Raw genomic sequence first — 21,936 nt, 5'->3', positions numbered from 1 at the left:
CTCATTTAAAAGTTTGCTGTCTTTTTATGCCAACATACTGCCTTCCCTTAGTGGGACGTGAGAAGTGACCTAGCCCAGGTCTGAATGACAGGGGAAGCAAAGAGGGAAAAGAAATAGCTGCAGGAAATTTCTTCAGAGAAACTCATTTGGAGGGTCAGAAGCTAGGTGGTGCTCTGGACACTCAGCAGAGTTGAGCACAGGATGAAGTAAGACTGCATCCATGCCAGAGCCAAGCCTGGCCCACAGAGTCTGGGGAAAGGCTTTCATTTCCCAATTAGGGTAGGACCCAAGAGCTAAGGCCTGTGAAACCCAAAGGCAGTCAAGGAAGGTGTTCCAATGGCCAGTAGTCTATTTACGGGAGGACTGGAACCTCTGTCAATCAGCAGGATAGCTCAGATTTTGAATATTTCAAGACTTTGGACTCTAGAGACAGATAAAAGAGAAATAACTTAGACAGGGGTAGGTAAGATTCCCTAGTGAACAGTGGGAGCCCCAATTTAAAATAGGCAGAAATGTGGAGTGTATACACTTGGAGATGCTGAGTACAAGCAAAGGGTCCTCACTAAGCATGGTGGAGTCTGTCTAGGAACAGTTATTTTATTACCTGATACATTTTTCAACCATGAAAAATAAAATTAGGTTATAAAATTTAGGATTTGGGTATGATTTCTATGGGCTGACTTTCTAACAAAGAGAAAGCTGATTACAATGGCCAGTCACTTGGGGACAAATTTACCGGTAACCCGTAAAGGTTCCTAAAATCCTAATTACGTTATTTATGAAAAGACCCAATGATTATAACATTGAAAGCTCATATTAAGAGAGGAAAGTCATTGGTTATTTATCATTTATTAAAAAAGTTTTCATTGTGCCCTGACTGTGGCTTAGTGGGTTAGGCATTGTCCTGCAAACAGGAAGATCGCTGGTTCAATTCCCAGTGAGGGCACATGCCTGGGTTGCAGGCTCAATCCCCAGTTGGGGACTGTTGAGAGGCAATTGGTCGATGTTTCTCTTGCACATCAATGATTCTCTCCCTCTCTTACTCCCTCCCTTCCCCGCTCTATAAAATAAAATCTTTTTAAAAAAGTTTTCATTGTCTTTAAAATTTGGAGTGAGGTGCTTGTAGGTTACCTTCCCCAATTGTGTTTTAAGAAAACTTGGTAAGCCCATCCCCTCAAACTTTTCAGTTTCCTTTTCTGACACTCCCAGTATTCTCTATTTTTACATTTATCCATCTATCTATCTATCTATTTATTTTTTGCCAGGAAAATCTGACTTTTATTTCAGATTACTATGAAGGAAGAGGGTATTTCAGAATTACTATGAAGGAAGAGGGTAGAGAAAAATCTGCCAGTCTGGTTCGGAAAGTAGTCCTAAGCAGCCTAAGCTTCCTCTCCTGGACCAAAAGGGAAAAAGGAAGTGGAGGTGTTTATTGTGCCTACACATGCCTTTAATCCTCACCAAGAATACATAATTAAAGTGACTCATGGAGAGACGGGGAAGACAGAGCCATCCCAGCCTACTCAGGGCTGTGTTCTGTGGAGGAAAAGGCAATGAGGATCTCAGAGTGGGAGGTAAACTAGGGAAGTCTGAGTCCTTGTCCCATTGATATTCAACAGACAAAACCACTAGAACTGATACAAACACCACAAACACTGTGATCTGGGGTGGAGAAGAGTCGCAAGGTTTTCCATTTATCTTCATTTTGGAGACCTGATGTAGTTTTAGAAGAGAGAGGGAACAGGCAGGCCTACATACCATGTAACTGAAGAGTAGAGGGACTCTAAATCAGAAAAGACTGAATGTCCATGAATAGCTTGGATTTCTACCTAACAGATGGCTGAGAATGAGATAAGGAAAGCAAGTTTTGTGCAGCGACAGCCCTTTCGATATCATGTCTGGTAGCATGGTCTCACTTGAATGATTTGTGAACAAGTGCTATCAGGAGTCACTGAAAATATCCTCACAATGGCTAGAAATTTAAGCATTACACAAACATAAGCTCTCCTTGCACTTCACACATGAAAACAGAAAGTGTATGAAAACGTGGGTATCTTTGACAAGGCTGGACATGAGCTCTCACTCTCTTGTAGGACGCTGCCCTGAGCTGTAAGTCAACTCCCCCGCAGGATGCTCACACCATGAACCCGCCAGCATCTTTTCTTGATGCCACCTGAAGTCGGATCCTTGAATATTAACTCAGATGCCACAACCTGAAAAGTATCTCTAACGTACAAACTTAAACACAGAGACCAGGAATGGCTCATTCTTTTTAACTAGTGTATCCTTCCTTAACCTCTTCTGGTGAGCCCATCTTCCAGTCCAACCATCGTCTAACTTTTTGAAAGCTCTTAGAGAACACGTCACATTCTATGAGCTGTTTAAAGAGTAAGCATGTTTCCCTCAAAGGAAAATCGGGGTGCTTACCAAAGGGAGGGAGAAGAGGAGGCAGGCCTCTGTCTCACTCGTCTCTGCTCTCTGCGGTAGCCTAGCACTGTGCCTGGCACATGCAGACTCCTTAACAAATGTTAAATGGGAGGATGAAATCAGTTGGCTTGGGAGTTAGAACTTTTTCTGTGCCTTCAAACTTGTCATGTTTCTTTGGCTCCTACTTACATTTGACAAATAGATATGCATCTTTTCAAACACTGAGCCACCTGTTTTTCAGGCGGGGGGATTCCACCATTTCGGCCTCCCGTCTCAGTATAACTGGATGACCTCGTCCCACTCGGAGACAGGCCAGACCCCATTGGGCTGCACGTTGGAGGGAGAGCGCTTCCAGTCCCACGTCTTCACCGGAATCTTCCAGGTCTTACCATAGTTGGCTTCAATGTATTCGATGGTTTCACAGGGCACCCGGACCTTCATGTCTACGAACTCGGTCCAGCACAGTGCAAACTTGGGAAACAGGTATCTGGCAAAACAGAGCAACGTGGAAAGGGGTTAGGCTTCCACCTTGGATGTGTTCGCTGAGGAGCCAGCTGGTAGTGACCTCTTGGCTAAAGGACAGTCCTCTCCCACTAAGCAGCTTTGGGGAGAGATAGTGTGGACATTTTATTGTTTCTGGCTGTCCGGCATCCCTTTCCTCTTCTAATGCTAACAGCATCCCAACTTCCCTCCCCCATTCCCAGTCCCTGTACTCAGGAGCTCTGAGCCTGGCCCTAGGTTCCCCAAGTGGGTCAAAAAGACCCAGGCTTAACCAGCAAATTACAGCCCTCTATTCTATGTTGGTGTTTTCTGGAAAATGTTTCTCCTCTTCACAACATGGGAAGAACTCTCGGGAATGAAAGTCAGCTTTGGAATTTCTGTTGGAGCGGTTGGAGAAAGAAGTGTTCTTTTTACTGAGGTTTCTAGGCTGGTAGGGTAGAAGCTGAGCACAGCTGGCGGTCACTTTTGTTCTTAGTCAAAAGGCTGTTTTGGCAAAAGGCTGCCAAAGGACGGAAGAAAATGACAGAGTCCAGAAAACCCTGGGATGGGGCTTGGATATGGCTGTGGCCATTCCTCAACCAATCCTGGCGAACCAATCCATATATAAATATTCCATTTGACTACATTTCTAATACTTGCAATTCTTTTTTTAAAATACTTTTTAAATTTATTTTCAGAGAGAGGGAGAAAGAAAGGGAGAGGAACATTGATGTTTGAGAGAAACAGCAATTGTTGCCTCTTGCATGCCCCCAACTGGGGACCTGGCCCGCAACCCAGGCCTGTGCCCTGGAGGAACTGAACTGGCAACCTTTTGGTTCATGGGCCAGAGCTCAATCCCCTGAGCCACACCAGCCAGGGCGAATACTTGCAATTCTTAATACGCGGCAGGAAGCATGTGTAGCAGTGAGAAAGGAAACAATACCCTTCTAGTCAGCCAGAGCGTCTGAATCAATCCTGGCAATATGACATTCCCCAATAAGAGCACCACAAATGCCGGTACCTTTGTGATGGGTCATGTTAATTTCTGTGTCTCAGATGGCTTTTGATAACTTCTCAGCTTAGACAGCTGAAGAAATCCCTAGTGTCTGCCAGAGTATTTCTCAAACTTTGTTCCTAACTCATACTGTGGTGAGAATTCCATGCCACAACTCATGAGCGTGGTAGGCAGGACCCAGTGACTTGGCTTTCTGAGTAAAAGCTTCACATTCCATCCCCTCCTCAAATGCAGAAATATGCGTCCAATGCACACACTGTTTCGGAAACTCTTAAAGGACAGCTACAACCAACCTCCTTCCTGCTCTGCCTCTTAGTTTACCACCAGCCCTTTTCAAATCTCAGCCCCAAGCTTTCTTTTTTTTTTCCCCTCTTAATAGTTTACATATCATTAAATCCCCATCATATTTAAGCTGCTACTAAACCCTAAAATAAACAACACACGTGTAAGGTGAATCTTCTGTTCTTTCACAGCCTGGGCTTCCTGAGGCTATACAGCTAGCACGACTCCAGGAGGCAGGCTCGGGCACCCGTCCCTCACAGGGACCCACCTGTATAGCCTCTGGGACATCCTTCCATTTGAAATGCTAACGGGCACCTCCAAGGCAGCCCAAAGAATATCAGTTAAAATGAACTTCCTTCTATCTACAGCAGAACTATCTTAATTAGTAGTCTCAGAAACTAAACCAAAACATGTAACTTAAAGGTACTTTGGATAGAATTTTATATATTACAAAGGGAAGTGAAAACTATCAGCTTTGTTACATTTACATTTTTATTATAGCCTTATATTGTGTTGCTATTTTCTGGAAAAAAAAATGTTTCCCCTCTTCACAACATGGAAAGAACTTTCAGTCATGAGATTTGTAGTGGCAATAGCAGATCACAGAAATTTGAAATATTAAAGGATTAAAGAAAAATAAAAAGGAGCAGGGGAAAAAAAGTCCGATGTCCAAATGTAATCATATCGTGGAAATGAGATCTAACTGGGGTGTTCTCCAAGGAAAGGTCAGTTTTCATATATGCTGCTTTTGAGTATCATGTTTTATCGCTAGATGAATATAAATGAAATATACATGAAAACGAGAGGCTGAACAAATTCTAAAGAAAGCAACAAGTCCCTTCTACCCAAACCAATGGGTACTGGTGGTTAACAGACAACCCCAGCTGGCTCCTTTGAAAAGACGGCCACAGCAAACCTCAGAGCCGAGGAGGAAATCAGATACAGCCCAGCTCTACCATCTGCAGGTCCTCCTTTTACTCCGCACACTCATACATACTCACAGAACTGCCTTCTTTGACAGCAGACACAGCCATCCATTAACAGCCTCCACCCGCCCCAATCACATGTGGGTCGGGAGATGTCCACCTGCCCCGACCTATCAGGTTGACACACGGAGGTTGAAAGGAGGCAAAAATCATGGTCTACCTAGTAACACAGGTCTGGAAACTTCTCTCTTAAATATTAGCCTCCACAGTCTTGGCAAAAAGCTGAAAGGAAAATCATAGATCCAGGATAGACAGGGTGAATAAGAATACCACAGGTTTTACAAAAGCAATGTTTTGAACCATAAAAGGTTTTGGAACAAAAGCAAAGCATTTAAAATACATAAACAATGTTAAAATAACTCAAAGGCAGTTTAACTCAAATAAATGTTAATTTTGTTCCTTGATAGAAATATCCCTAAACTTTTTCTTTTCACCAAGTAATTTTTAGTCCATTCAGCCAAAAGAAAATTCCAACTTCCTAGGAGAAAAGATAAACAAACCATAAAATATAAAAACTGATGGTAAAATGGGATTGTGGAAGGGGCGGGATTAGTGACACGGACAGCACATGCCATGTACTCTGTCCAGGTTACCAGTAAACAATGGCTAATAATACACCGTGGGTCTAAAATGTAACCTTGGCTTTCAAAGCTCTGACAGGATCCAAAATGTGAACAGACTTAAATTCAGACAAAGCAACCAACCCTAAATCAGAATAAAATTCAAGAGGTCTTATCACACGCACACACGTAAAAATCCTTCCATTCATTTTCTATTTCATACCATTTTTACTTTGTTACTTTTGCATAGAACAGTAGTTAGAATTAAGAGTTAGTGGGAATAGGCTGTTTTTTCCTCACAGACTTCCCTCAAATCTGGGAAACCTACTTAGTGGTGATTGGATAGAGTAATTTCATCAGCTATATAAAACCTATAAACATAATTGCTAAATGAAAAACACTTCTTTACTATTATTAGTTAGCTAGGCTAAGTGAGTTAGACATCAATTACAACGGGATCTGACCTTTCAAACACGTTTGCAGAGCCATTTTATTAAATGAGAATGTAAAACAACACAAATAGTTTTTCCGCCTTACCAATTTTGTCTCTTCTTTTAACTTTTAATTTCTTTTCCTTGTGTTATTACCAGTGCCTTAAACCCTCTGGCTTAATAGAAGTAAGAAGAGCATGCAGTCTTAAGTTCTTTTCTAACTTTCATAGAAAAGTGTCTAAAGTTTTATTATTAAATATGATTGCTCACTCTAGGTTTTTGGTACATTCTGCTTATCAGCTTAAAGGAATTCTAGATCCCTTTTATTGCAAGTCTACTAAAATAATCCTCTCTTTTGTTTCAATTAGGAAATTTATCAAAAGTTTTAAATGTCATCTACTATTGAACTCTGCTATGCAATCTCTATAGGACAGAGAAAGTGGTTATCTGTGCCACATGACAAAGAAGAAAAAGTTCTGCTATCAATGAGTTGACAACACTTAAAGCTTGTATGGACAGTGACAACGTAACACTTGAACACACACTCAAAATGACTATATCAAAAACTATCTATTTAAGGCATGCACAACACTTTTAAGGCCAGAGGACAAAGCCTTAGGACATTTTTATTTCTACTGCATAGATTCCAAAAAACTTGATCTAGAGCTCATCCACAGCCAGCTCGACTCCAGCCAGCTGTGCCTGCTTTGTCTCACACAAATTTTATAGGATTTCTCTTTGGATATAATAATAACGAGAAAAAAAAGGAGATTAAATCATGATTTAAGATTTCATACTAAATCTTCTCCCACTTTGATGTAAGACTGCCCCATCTGTCCAATGAGATTATCAGTTTATCACAGCAGGTAGGTCTGGCTCGGTCAATTCACGGCTCTGGTCCCAGGTATCTCTGTTTCAACGTGTATAACTGGGCCCTTTTCTCTCAGTGTTGGTTTTCTGAGTCATAAAATATTTTTGTTTTCTTTCACCCTTTAAGTCACCTTTTTGAGGTGTAATTCCCATGTAATGAAATGCACCCATTTTACGTTCTGACGAATGCACACACCTACGCGACCACTACAATAATCCAGCGACAGCACTTACTGATCATTGCCCCCTTGCCTCTGAAAGCTCCCCGCGCTCCTTGGCAGTCACGCAGCCAACCCACCCTGGCCCTGGCAGGCTGGTCTTTTCATGTTCTTGGTTTGTTTTGCCTTTTCCACAATTTCAAATAAATACAGTTACTAGTATGTACTCTTCTTACCTGGCTTCTTCCCCATTAGCAAAATGTTTTGGAGATTCATCCCTGTTAGTGCATCTGTCAGTAGTTCATTCCTCTCTTGCCGGGCAGTATCCCCTTGTCTGAACACACCATACTTTGTTTGCCTGGCCACCAGAAGACGGACGTTCGGATTGTTTCCATTGTTTTGGCCACTATGAACTGGACTGCTACATTCGTGTACGAGTCTTACCGTGAAAATGTTTTTATGTCACAAAACACTACCTTATAGAATACCTTATAGAATTATACTAAAAGACAAAATATATGACAGTCTTAATATAATTTACTTCCCATAAATAAAAGGTCTGTTTATTCGTTCTGAGGTGATTTCTTTAAAAAACAAAGCTTGCTATGTAAATAACTGCCACTTCTATATACTGTATAAGTACACAATTACTACATAACATTCAAATGTTTCCCCCAAATTACTCAATTTTGCACCCTCTACTCACTAAATATTTGGAGGTATAATTAAGGAGACCTAAGATATAATTTTTTCCTTCCTCAGAGACATAATCTTTATGTTGTAAAATATGAGGCATAAACAGAATAGAAAATGTGAGATAATTTTTAGAAAAGCCAATGTTTTAAATATACACATTTGCTCAAATTTGCCTTTTTAACTTCACAGCTGTAAGTACTACAAAGACAAACATGTTTTTTAAAAGCTAAAACTATGGGAGCACAGCGTCTATGAAGCCGAGAAAACCTACAAGTGGGGGTTCCACAACTAACTCTAGTCTTTAACCTGTTGTGAAGCAGAGTGCACGAAAACAACTGGGGTGACTTAGCTTTATGGCTTCGATTCCCCAGAAGTTGTCGACCTGGTGTCGCCCCACCGCCGAACCAGTCTCCATAGCACAGAACCAAGGGCTGAACCAAGCGCGCACACTGCACTCAGGAGGCCCGGCTTCAGTTCCTGACAGACTGACCAGGCCTGATCTCACTGTAACTCTGACAGGACAGGCTCATCAGCAAAAGTACCCACATAAAGCATGAGAGTGGTAAAGAGGAAAAAATTTTTGGAAATTCGGAGGAAGGGGAGATTATTTCCAGTTAGCAATACTGAGGAGCAGCTTCAAAACGGAGGCGACGCAGCACTCTCGAATGGAAAGAATTGGAACTTCTGAGGATGCATAATAACCTGGTACTACTTACTGACATGCTTAAGCTCTTGGGCTAAAACCAAGTTTCAAAAGGACAGGTGTCAACATGCAATGTGGTGTTTGGGACTAGATGTTAGAACAAAGGACGTCAGGAGGAAAACTGGTGAAACACAGATGAGTCTGGAGTCTGGTGGCCTGCGGTGCACCAGTGTCGGGAACTAGTTTGGACAAACGCGCCGTGGTTGACCGTGTGTTAACTAGGGGGAGCGGGTAGCTGGTGCACAGATACCCTCTGCAGTGTCTTCATAACTTTTCTGTAAACGTAAGATTACCACAGAATTAAAAGGGTATTGAAAATACAGGAGAAAAAAAGGTAAGCAGAATAAAGCATGCTGACGAGGAAGACTATGGAGGTCTGCTAAGAGTCTTAAGGAGTCAAAGAAAAACAAGACACTAAGGAACACAATGCTACACTTTTATTGGCATTAGAATATTGCCTACACACTCCTCTATTTCTCAGATGACACAATCAAACAATAATTTCACTTCTGGAAATCTATTCAAGGAAATAATCCCGAATAAAGCTTTTACTTATCGTACAAAGATGCAATAGAATTTTTAATAATAAAATATGGGAATCGTCTAAATAGAAAAATAGTTAAGTAAATGTATTATTAGGCCTTTATTAGGGCATTCCCCCTGTCTACCTAATAAACTTCTCTATTTTTAAGCCACACTAGCTTGCCTGGCTTCTAGATGAAGCTGATTTGGTAGTTCAACCATACCTGGCACATACAGTCACGAGCTGCTTAAAGAAGGGGATGCACTCTGAGAAATGTGTCATTAGGTGATTTCATCAGTGTGCGAACACCACAGACAAACCTAGATGGCCTAACCCACTCTCCACCGAGGCCACATGGTACAGCCTATTGCTCACAGGCTACAAGCCTGTACAACATGTTACTGTACACAACAACATGGCATGAAACCAAGCACAAGAGAAAAGGATGCCACCAAGAGACGCAGTAAACACAAGACGAATGAGGCTGCTGCCAGCATCGCACTGTTCTACGGCAAAATTACTTTTTATAAGCAGAAAGACTCTAAAGTAACAATAAAAGTACAGTACAGTAGCCCTGGCTGGTGTGGCTCAGTGGACTGAGTGTCAGCCTTTGAACCAAAGGGTCACTTGTTTGATTCCCAGTCATGGCACATGCCTGGGTTGTGGGCCAGGTCCCAAGCAGGGGACGTGTAAATGGCAATCACACGTGGCTGTTTCTCTCCCTCTCTTTCTCTCTTCCTTCCCCTCTAAAAATAAATAAATATATATATTTTAAAAAGTACAGTACAAGCCCTGGCTGGTGTAGCTCAGTGGATTGAGCTCGGGCTGTGAACCAGGGTATTGCAGGTTTGATTCCCAGTCAAGGCACATGCCTGGGTTGCAGGCCATGACCCCCAGCAACCGCACATTGATGGTTATCTCTCTCTCTCTCTCCCTCTCTCTCTCCCCCGCCTTTCCTCTAAAAATAAATAAATAAAATCTTTTAAAAAAAAAGTACAGTACAGTAAATAGACCAGTAACAGCTGTTTATATTGTTACCTAATACTATGTGCTTTATATGACTGTATGTGCTGTACTTTTATACAACTGGCAGCACAGCAGGCTCATCCACACCATTATCACCACAAGCACGTGGGCAATGGGTCGCACTACAATGTTAAGATGGCTATAAGTCGCTACACAATGGGAATGTTTCATGCCCATTATAGTCATGTGGGACCCCTGTCATGTAAGTGGTCTGTAGTTGACTGAAACGTTGTCACACGATGTCTGACTGCACCTCGATTCCTGCACTGCTGATACCGTACTTTACTATTTGTCTCATGCCTAGATTATGAGATCCTTTGGTTCTAGAAGAAACTAAGTCATATTTACATCAGAATCTTTTTTTTAAGATGAAATAGAGTTTTGATTTTTTTAAAGATTTTATTTATTTATTTTTAGAGAGGGAAGGGAGGGAGAAAGAGAGAGAGAGAGAAACATCAATGTGCATTTGCTGGGGGCTGTGGCCTGCAATCCAGGCATGTGTCCTGACTGGGAATCGAACCTACGACATTTTGGTTTGCAGCCCGAACTCAATCCACTGAGCTACACCAGCCAGGTCACATCAGAATCTTTAGCACATAGCAATTAATAAATTTTACAGAAATTAAATATTAAATTATACTGGAGCCACACTTGGATGGGAGTTGAGTAGTCACAGAGAAGAAAAGGCCCAAATTTTCTTAAGGTATATATTATAAGCAAAACCTGCAAATATCAGAAGCTATAAGGAGCCCACGACAAGTCCAGGGGACAGTAGCTCTCTAACTAAAGGACACTGAGGTGGCTGTATTGCCCTGACAATGCCAACAAACAGACATGCCATTGTCAGGGAGGGAGCACGGTAAGTCCTCACTTAAAGTCACGGATAGGCTCTGCAACTCCAAGCGAAATGACGTAAAATGTGAAAACAGTTTTACCGTAGGCTAACTGACATACACAAGAGTTCTGTTGCTACGGCATCTCATCAGCGTCACACTGACATGACGTGGAAGGAAATGAATGTCTTCGAGGACCCCCTCACTAACAGTGTGACGCAGATCACGGTGACACTACCACTGCACACTGATAAGAACGTGAGCTCTGCAGTGACGGGTCCTCAGTCTGAGTCTTAGCTCTACTGCACTTTCCTCGTCCACAGAATAGAGGTGACAGGGGCAAAATCTCCCGTGTAAACTTGCTGCGAGGGTGAAGCGAGATGATGCGCAAAAAGCTCGGCATAGTGCTTAGCATACAGCGAATACTCAGCAAGACTTCATTTTTATTACCACTGTGAGTATTGCTCCTCCAGCTTCTGGCCTCTGCTTATGTCAGTTGATTCAGACGGGAAGGAAAGAAATAACTCAAAGAAATGTGGGCAGTATTTGTAGGAACTGTGAAGTTGTGGAATAAAAACTTCATATCTCAAGAGGCATAATTATTACTTCATTGCTTTTATTCCTGGTGATTGGGACTCTGGAGAGCAAAAATACATACAAAAAAATCTACACAATATTGAAGAGCAGAATTTAGATTTCGGGTAAAAGAATGAATTCAGGTAAAGGAGTGATGGACTAAAAGCTAAGGATGGAATAAACATTAGACCTGGAAAGAAAATGCTTGCCCAGAGAATAACTAACCCAAATTATCACTGTGTTGGAGCAACACAGTAGTAGTAATAGTGGTTATAATAGTAATAATAAATAGTAAGGATAGTAGTAGCAGCAGCTAACTCTGTGTAGTACTTATTAGCCATGTATTGCTCTAAATGCATATCATGCATTTAGAGTTAATCTATGAACTCTTAGAGGAAAGTAGTTTTATCTAAGAGTCCGACAGGTCTGGAGTTAAACCTTGGCCATGCCATTATGGCAAGATGACCCTGAGTGAGTTACTTTACTTCTTCCAGCTCCAGTTTCCTCATATTTAACTGGGAGTGAGAACACATAACCCACAGGGGTAATGTGAAGATGATCTGTGATTATAAAGTACCTATCACAGTACCGAATATCTAGCTGATACCGTGGTATCTATATCTTTATTGATGTTATTAATATTATTATTATTTTTATATCTTAGGACCAAAAACATAGTCTGAGGGCAAAGAGTAAAATTTCTTTTTTTCATCCTCACCTGGGGGACACTCTTTCATTGCTTTTTAGAGAGAGAAGAAGGGAGAGAGAAAGGGAGGGAAAGAATTATCAGTGCAAGAGAGAAGCATGGGTTGGTTGTCTCCTGTGTGTGCCCAGACCCGGATCGAACCCACCACCCCTGAATTATGGGACAATGCTCCAGTCAAACGAGCCACACAAGCCAGGACAGCAGTAAAGTTTTGAAAGGAGGAACTTTTTTATTCCTCTCTGAGCTCCTCTCCAACTTTTTAAAAAATGGTAAGCATTCTATGATATTGTTAAGCTTTTCTCAGAATTTACCATGCAGGAATAAAAAGTAAAATATTATAAAGATGAAAAAGACCCTCAGACTAGTTCTAAAGGCTTTTGTCCCCCTCTAGAAAATACTACGGTTCTTTAAAGCAAATAGTGCCGAAAAGAATGAAAATGGCATATGGCTGGGGGACTCTTCCAAAGAAACTACTCTACGCAGCCATTCCGTTCTTTTCTCTGCCTTTTAAGGTCACGGTAACATGATAGAAAATCTGGGACTCACACCATCTGTCCAGACAGTTCTATCACTGCTCATTTCTCTCGTTAAATAATCAGAACACTTCCCACTTCCCAAACACTGCCACCATAAAGAGCAGTTAAAGCAGAATGAAAGAAGCTCTTTTTATTCAGAAATGTAGTGGTTAGAAACGAACAGTTCTTTTGAGGTTTGTGGGTTTCAGATGTCAGTGGGAAGAAATCCAAGCCTTCAAAGAAAATTTAAGAATAACAGGATTAGGATGCTGGCTCTAAGAATCAGCTTTCTTAGAAAAAGGTGACATTCTCATGAGGTCTCTAAGAATAGATTTGACAGTTTAATATTGAGATACTTATATAGGTTCCTAATCTCCAAATTTCTCCTAAGACTAAGAAGAGGAATAGTTTTCTTTTCTTTTTTTTTAAGATTTTTTTATTTATTTATTTTCAGAGAGGGAAGGGAGGGAGAGAGAGAGACAGAGAGAGAGAGAGACAGAGACATCAATGTGTGGTTGCTGGGGGTCATGGCCTGCAACCCAGGCATGTATCCTGACTGGGAATCGAACCTGCGACACTTTGGTTTGCAGCCCGTGCTCAATCTACTGAGCTACGCCAGCCAGGGCAGGAATAGTTTTCTTTACCACTACCTTTACTAGTATTAATAAAAGCAGTTAATAATTACTTAGAACTCAGTACATGCTTAATTCTATTCAAAACCCTTTTCGTATATTAACTCAATCTTTAAATCTGCTCGATGGCAATTTCTATTATTATTCCCATTTCACACTTGAGGAACCTTACCGCAGAGAAGTTAAATAACTTAACCTAAGGTAATACAGCTTGTAAAACATGGAGCTGGGACTCAAAATCAAGCAGACTGGCCCCATGTCTTTAATTTCTATGCTATACTTTCTTACAGCTTTTTTTTTTAACAAGAGACTGAAAATTTTTTTAAATGTTTATTAATTTTAGAGAGAGAGGAAGGAAGAGACAGAGAGAGAGAGAGAGAGAGAGAGAGAGAGAGAGAGAGAGAGAGAAACCCTGACTGGCTGCCTCCCATACAGCCTCAAGCAGGGATCAAACCCGCAACCTAGGTATGTGCCCTGACTGGGAATCAAACCTGCAACCCTTTGGTGTACAGGATGACGCTCCAACCAATCGGGCCACTAGGCCAAAGCTGATTTATTGATTTTTAGACAGAGAGAGAGGGAGGGAGAGAGAAAGAGAGAAAGAAAGTGAGAGAAACATTGATGTGAGACAAACTGATCGTTTGCTTCCTGTATAGGCCCCAACTGGGGATTGAATCTGCAACCTTTGGTTTATGGGACTATGCTCCAACCAACTGAGCCACACTGGCCAGGGGTCTTACAGCTTTTTAAAAATGACTCTACATTATACATGAAATTTGGCATCTTTACCATACCTGAATAAACAAACCATGGGACTTACCACCCCCCATGTACCTAGTCACAATGAGCGTGTCAATTACATATTCATTAACTTATAGTCAGAACTTACCCAGCTTGGAAGTGTGTTGTCAAACAGCAAAATACTTTTTTATATTAAAGAAAACATTTTAGGAATAAGCTCTGGGGTTAATATCAACTTGGGGATACTTTATAACTTTGGGGAAAAGGTTCGGATTCCTCTCAAACCTCCAGAACAAGTTTAACTTGACATGAAGGCTCCTTGCCTTCAAATAAAGATTCGGCGGTTCCAGTAGGGTATGTCAATGGACACAGGAGAAACCAGGCTCAATGAGGATTTCCTCGTCTGTGTTACAGAACATTCCCTGCTGCGGCCAATGGCTCAATGGACTCAATGATCGAAGCCCCAATCTCAGCTACTTGATCAGGTACATTTATGTCCCTGGTCACCTATCTACCCTAATAATGACAGCGATGATATTAACCACATTAGTAATCATAGTAATAGTATAAAATAACAACAATGATAACCACCATCTACTTAACAAGTACTAAGCACTATGCTAAGTGCCTCAGATTGTCAAGTGTAGTAGAGAGGTGGCGGGAAGCAGAAGTTAAAATGATGAATTCTAGAGACAGGCTGCTGTGTGACTCCTTCACTTATCTGCTATGTGATCTTGAACAAACTACATACATTCTCAGTGCCTAACAGAATGTCTACCTCTTCAGGTTGTCGTGAGGATTAGATGTGTTAGTACATGTAAAATGTTCATAAGGTGCCTGACACAGAGTAGTACTACCCACCTTTAACAGCTGAGGAGATTAATGTCTAGCAAAGCTTAAGGTCACACCTGAGTTAGGTGCAGCTGCGGTTTCCAAGGTCAGCCCGACTCCTGAGCCCTTGCTCTTCAGGTTCTCATTCCCATTCACTCTTTCTCAGAACTGAGAACGGGCTAACTGCATCATAAAGGACAGCACAGTTACGCTACCGCTGCTACTTTTTGTCTTTTCTCACCCAGGAGACTTACTATGGCAGCATTAAAAAAATGTTTAAAATGCCAATCTAACATATTGCATTCCTTCAGTTCTGAGACACCACCACCAATTTTTCCATCTGTGAATAATGTGTCTTACAATTATAATCGGCAGTTTTTCCTTCCTTAGTAGTACATAAAATAATGGTGCATCTTACAGTGGATATCATCTTACATTTGACTAAATATGGTAGCTGTTAAACCCAATGGTGTCCTTTAAGGATTCACCCACAGTCTATGTTAAAGGCACAGATCAGAGACTGCCCAGCAATCGTGGCCTCAGCCCCATTCGATCCCAATTTCATCACTTAAACTTCACTTCACCATGACTGTCTCCTTACTGACCTTTAGCCCATTCCTACCCAATTATCAAGCTCCTACAGCTCTAACAGCCAATCAGTGTTTTGACTCAGGCTCTGGGTGTGGCCTCCTGTTCCTTGTTTTGGTTTCATCTTTCTGATGACTCAGGGGCTTCTAATCTTAATGACGCTTTGGATTGACAAACCAGGGAAACTTGCTCCTGGTAGGCTCTGCTGATGGGTAGTTCTCACCTCACAAACATACCTGGGCTCTAAGGGTAAGCTGAGAAAGTATTGGCTGATAATGGAGCCTTGCCAGAGTCTTTCATTTTCTCTAACCTCCAAAGTTATTTCTATTGCCACTTTTATAAGTACTTATCTGATTCATACTTAAATTTTTTTCCTGTCTTGGCCTGAGTGCCTCCATTCCACATATGGTCAGTCTCTTCATAGAAGAAAAAAATGTCAAGTTTCACATCATCTTTTCCCTGGAAAGACAGTTCCAAGCTGTCTTCTACCTAGAGGGAAGAAGAACACCTTCACAGACTGAAACAAAGGAAATATACATTTTTAATTTTAAAAAATTTTTTAACAAGATCTTACTTACTTGTTTATTTTTAGAGAGTAGGGAAGGAAAGGAGAGAGGGAGAGAAACATCATTGTGTGGTTGCCTCTCATGCACCCCCTATTGGGGACATGGCTTGCAACCCAGGCACATGCCCTGACTGGGAATCGAACCAGTGACCCTTTGGTTTGCAGGCCAGCACTCAATGCACTGAGCCACACCAGCCAGGATAAAAATACACATTTTTTAAAGAAAGGTAATGTTTTATATAGAGTATTGATTTTAAGATACATGTTTTCAAGTAGGAGCACCTCTGAAATTGGATGCATCAGTAGCATGCCATCATTTGATTTCTTTCTTAAATGCATATAAAATAATCCTGCTTCTTAGAATTGATGACAGCTCAGGATAATGACTTAACAGTGGTTAAATTATCACTCTGCAGAACATCCTGTTCCTGAGCCCCATTCTGACGAAAGAAAGAAAAGAACCAAAGACAAATTACTCCCTTTAATATTCAAGTACAATGTCAGGAAAGAAGTTTCTCATTATAGTCAACATATAAGTAGTTAGGTAAATGTTGTATTACAGAAACCCATATATGGACTGTAGATCAGTACAGTATGTACATGAAAAAATAAAGTTAAAGGAACAGGGAATTCTGAGAGTATCTTCCTAAAGAAACTCATCCTGCAAATACTTATGCTCCCATTGGATGTGGTGCATCTGCCTGTTACAGAATCAGTCACATACTTATCCATGCAGTTTTTTCCTTCCAACTAGATACAGAACTCCTCAAAGGTAAGGACTATAACTTATTCACCTTTATGTCCCGGGTGCAAAGCACAGTGCTGGTGATGTTTGCTGAATGACTAGAGTTCTAGTGCTTTGACTCTGACCTCAGGAAAGTATTTTATTAATTTTTAAAAAATAACTGGAACATTTATAATGAGGAAAATAATTTTCCAGTGACTAACCATACTTCTACTTGATTTCCAGGACAAAACCACTCTGAGAACAAGAAAATGAATAGTAAGGCGATTGCCAAGGGATCAGAGGCTTAGGGCATCAGAATCAAATTGTGTAAAAGGAGATTTCATCTAAGACACGATGACGTAGTCCTAGCTGACCTCAGAAAAAACTGCCATGACCTAGGACAGATGAAATAAACAAGAAATTCAAGTACTCTTTGAAATAAGCCTGTATTTCTAACCCTTAGCAATCAATGAAATGTTTTGTGTTGATAATGCTACGTTGCCCAAGTGAACATAAAACTAAATGAATCATGAGAAACAATATAACTTTAGGTAGGGTAGGTGGGATTCTTACTTATTATATTAATGTACATTATTATATTAATTTTATATTATGTTGTTGCCTAATGTAATGGGAATAAATTCATCTGCAAGAGCCCAAGGTCTTTCTCTCTATCACTGTTAATAGACAGCCAGATTTTGTATATTTTTTAAAATAGTGCAGAAGTCACAAGTGCTAGCAAGCTTCTGCCTAATTTATCCAGGTGGATACCAAGTGATACAATGATGCATGCAATGTTCTTAATCATTTCTGGGTTGTTTAATACAAACTTTAATTTTGAGACATGTTACTTATGAAGTAAAATAGATTATTATTACTAACCTTCCCAAATTTGTGTTTGAGTGGAAGTCCTGCATCCTGAAATGCTGAAATAATATTAGATTTGTAATCTTGTATAAAAATTCCTATGTCAACATCTTTACTATAAGAAATGATACTGCACTGTCGATACCATCCTAAAAAAAATAAGAAAAAACATAAGAAAACTTCTTAAAAAACTTAAGTTTGGAAAAAAATTAGTCATTGTTATAATGAATGATCTTTGTTAACAGTGGATTTTATTTCATAGGATTAGAGTTAGAGTGCTTTACTAAAATTGTATTTTAAAAATTAAATCCCAAATTATGTCTGTAGTTATAGGACCCATCTGTTAAAAAACCAATCCTTCCTCCCTCCCTCCCTCCCTCCCTTTACTGGACTGAGCACTAAGCAACCTCAAAAATTTTCATAATGTGTTTTAATTTCTGAATAAAGTATTAGCTTTAATAATGTTAGGTGAGCCATCCATTTAAGAAAATCAGACTTTTGGTTAAGATGGAGGCATAGGTAAATAGGTGAACACGGCTCATCTCCTTGCACAACCACAGCAAAATTACAGCTACACTACAGAACAAATATCACTCAGAACGGTAAAAAAATTGAGCTGTATGGAAGTCCGACAACTAAGGAATTAAAAAAACCACACTCATCCAAACAGATAGGAGGGATGAAGGGGAAGAGATGTGGATACAAGGAATAGGCTGGTCCCAAACCCACTTGTGGTGGATATAAAACAAAGGGATATCTCAGGAGCGAGGGGTCCCAGCTCCACACCAGACCACGGAGTCCTGGGTTCCAGGACCTAGAAGATAATCCCCATAACTTCTGGCTGTCAAAACCAGCGGGAGTTGGTTTTGACAGCCAGAGGTGTCTCTTCCGGGAGGGCCCTGCACAGGGATGTACTCAGACTCACTGCCTTTGGCCTCCAGCACCAGGGCAGCACCTTTAAGGGCACCGGTGGCATATGGGGAGGAACTGAAGTGTCGGGTATCAGGGCGAGAGCTGGGGGACAGCTCCCAGACAGAACTGCAGACAGCGGCCCTTGTACCTTTTTTGAGCCCTCCTCCACACAAAGCCACAATTCATGGCGCCATATCTGAGTCTCCATCAACCTGGATCACATGCTAAGCCCTGCCATGATGATTACCTAAGGCCTGCCCCATCCAACTTACGGGTCCACCCAAACTGGTAACTTTTCCACATGAAGGGCTGGGCCAGGCACAGGCTTCAGACCTTCCTAAATCTGCTCAAAGAAGGAACAGCTGAGCCCAGCCCCTGTTACCTCTTACCCAGTGGACCCAGACCTGGCACTAGCAGCAGCCATCTGCAGATTGCTTTATAGCTTACGCCAAGGGACCCCCGAAAGAACACAGGTGGAGGCTGACCTTGGCCTGCACCACCTGGGAAACCCTAATGTCTGCATATCCAGCAGACTGTTACAGACCACATCAGATACCACCACCCAACCATCTCCACAAGCCAGGCAGGATGGTGGTTGTGGGCCAGGGGTCATAGCTAGTCCTTCCAGCTGTCTTAGCTGGGTAAATCCCTCCCATCAACCTACTGACAGCAATCAAGGCTCATCTGCAAGAGGAGGGTATCCTCAGCCCACAAGGAGGGCATACCTCAAGCACCCAGCTTGGGGGATAGGGGTGGCTGTACCACTGGACCCTACACACACCTACTATATTAGGCCATGCTACTAAGACATGGAGTCAAAGCAGCTCTACTTAACACATGGAAACAAACACAGGGAGGCTGCCAGAATGAGGAGAGAAAGAAGTATGGCCCAAATAAAAGAACAGAACAAAACTCCAGGAAAAGAACTGAAGTTTTAAACAAAATGGAGATAAGCAATCTATCAGATGCAGAGTTCAAAACATTGGTTATAAGGATACCCAAGGAACTCAGTCAATACTTCAAAAGCATAAAAATGATTCAATCAGGAATGAAGGAGACACTAATTGAAATAAAGAACAATTTACAGGGAATCAACAGTGGGGCAGATGAAGATGAGAATCAAATCAATGATTTGGAACATAAAGGGGAAAAAGATACCCAATCAGTACAGCAAGAAGAAAAAAGAATCCCCCAAATGGAGCATAGTGTAAGGAGCCTCTGGAACAACATCAAGTGTTCCAACTATTGCATCAGATGGGTGCCAGAAGGAGAAGAGAGAAACAGCAAGAAATTGAAAACCTATGTGAAAAAAATAATAGAAGAAAGCTTTCCTAATTTGATGAAAGAAGATACACATACAAGTCCAGGAAGCACAGAGAGTCCCAAATGAGATGGCTGCAGAGAGGACCACACCAAGACACATCATAATTCAAATGTCAAAGGTTAAAGATTAAAGGTTAAAGAGAGTATCTTAAAACCAGCAAGAGAAAAGCCGAGCCACCTACAAAGCAGTCCCCACAAGACTGTGAGCTGACTTCTCAAATGACACTTTGCAGGCTAGAAGGGATTGGCAAGAAGTATTCAAAGTGATGAAGAGCAAGGACCTACAACGTTAGATTACTCTATCCAGCAAAGCTATCATGTAGAATCAAAGGGCAAATAAAATGCTTCCAAGATAATGTAAAGCTAAAGGAGTTCATCATCACCAAATCATTATTATATGAAATGTTAAAGGGACTTATTTAAGAAAAAGAAGATCAAAGCTATGAACGTTAATATGGCAGTAAATACATAACTATCAACAATTGATTCTAAAAAACAAAGTAAGAAAACAAGAACAGAAAACAAGCAGAAGAATCATAGATATGGAGATCACTGGGACGATGCCCAGTGGGGAGGAGAGGCAGGTGTGGGGCAATGGGGAAAAGGTGAAGGGACTGAGATGTACAAATTGGTAGTTACAGAATTGGCATGGGGATGTTAAGACCAACCACAGGAAATGGAGTAGTCAAAGAACTTATACGCATGACCAGTGGACATGAACAAAGGAGGGGGATTGCCTAAGGGAGTGGGCGGTGCTGGGTGGAGGGGGGCAGAGGGGGAAAAATTGGGACAACTGAAATAGCCTAGTCAAAAATAAACTGAAACTGAAAAAATTAAATTACTTTTGAGATTGTTTAATCAGAAACCTTTAAGGATGAAGCCTGCTTTTAAGATATGCTAAAAATATATAATTTAGTTATTTGGCTTAAACAATATCCCTTTCCTGAGAAATAATTTGTAGAACTTAACTGTTCTGAATAGCTTATGTCTGATAGATCACACAAAAAAGAAGAGTGGTATCACCCTCAATTTTCAGCACACTGTCAAAACGTATTTCTAGTTATTTACTATGCATCTATTTCTCAATCAGGTGCTATAGTACTAATCTAAAAAAAAATTTATACCTTTATATTACTAAGGGCTCCCTGGTCTCCCCTCTTATCCTTTGAAGACTTCCATCCAAATTATTTAAAAACTAAATAAATGTCTACAATTATCTTTATAGGTATTGCTATCAAGCAATACTGTTTGGAATTCTAAACTTTCATTTTATTTTAACATGAATCTTTAGAAGCCTAGGATGTGGATATCTCACCTACAGTTTGATAAAAATCTACAACCCACACCTGTAAAAGAATCATAAACTATTAAAAATGGAAGGCTGTTGCCCTGACCAGTATGACTCAGTTGGATGGAGCATCATACCCTAGACCAAAAAGTCTCAGGTTCAATTCCCAGTCAGGGTACACACCCATGTTGTGGGTTCGATCCCCAGTCAGGGAGTATTATGAGAAGGCAACCAATTGATGTTTCTCTCTTTCTCGTCATCTCTATCTAAAAACGATAAAAAAAAAATATCCTTGGGTGAGGATAAAAAACAGAATGGAAAGCTCTTAAATGTCATCTAACCCAACACCCTCATTTTATTTTAATTTTATAATTTTTAAAGATTTTATTTATTCATTTTTAGAAAGAGGGGAAGAGAAGGAGAGAAACATCAGTGTGTAATTGCCTCTCACACACTCCCTACTGGGGACCTGGCCCACAACCCAGGCATGTACCCTGACTGGGAATCGAACTAGAGACCCTTTGGTTCGCAGCCCATGCTCAATCCACTGAGCTACACCAGCTAGGGCTTCAACCCCTTCATTTTATAAATGCCCTTAAATGAAAAAAAAAAAAAACAAAAAACATGGGGCTAAAAATTTAAAACAAACCATGACAAATATTTCTGATGACATAG

General features: G+C 40.9%; 1 protein-coding gene across 6 annotated transcripts in view; it reads right to left on the bottom strand.

The window, feature by feature from the left end:
* Positions 1-21,936, bottom strand: part of FKTN (fukutin) — a 44,648-nt gene that overhangs the window by 1,493 nt on the left and 21,219 nt on the right. For 5 of the 6 annotated variants that reach the window (XM_045840379.1, XM_045840380.1, XM_045840378.1 and 2 more), the window contains 3 exons: positions 17,754-17,887; positions 15,941-16,068; positions 989-2,914 (listed from right to left, as the gene is read on the bottom strand). In XM_045840379.1, coding sequence (XP_045696335.1) covers positions 2,701-2,914; positions 15,941-16,068; positions 17,754-17,887 — 476 coding nt within the window. In that variant the 3' untranslated portion in view covers positions 989-2,700. Of the gene's footprint in view, positions 1-988; positions 2,915-15,940; positions 16,069-17,753; positions 17,888-21,936 lie in introns of those variants that run through there. The other variant, XM_045840384.1, reaches the window with a different exon arrangement.

Source organism: Phyllostomus hastatus, unplaced genomic scaffold (assembly GCF_019186645.2).
Source record: "Phyllostomus hastatus isolate PE091 unplaced genomic scaffold, TTU_PhHast_1.1 phas_contig_34, whole genome shotgun sequence".
NCBI lineage: Eukaryota > Metazoa > Chordata > Mammalia > Chiroptera > Phyllostomidae > Phyllostomus > Phyllostomus hastatus.
Note: the sequence above shows the minus strand (reverse complement) of the source record. Positions and strands in the feature narration are given on the sequence as shown.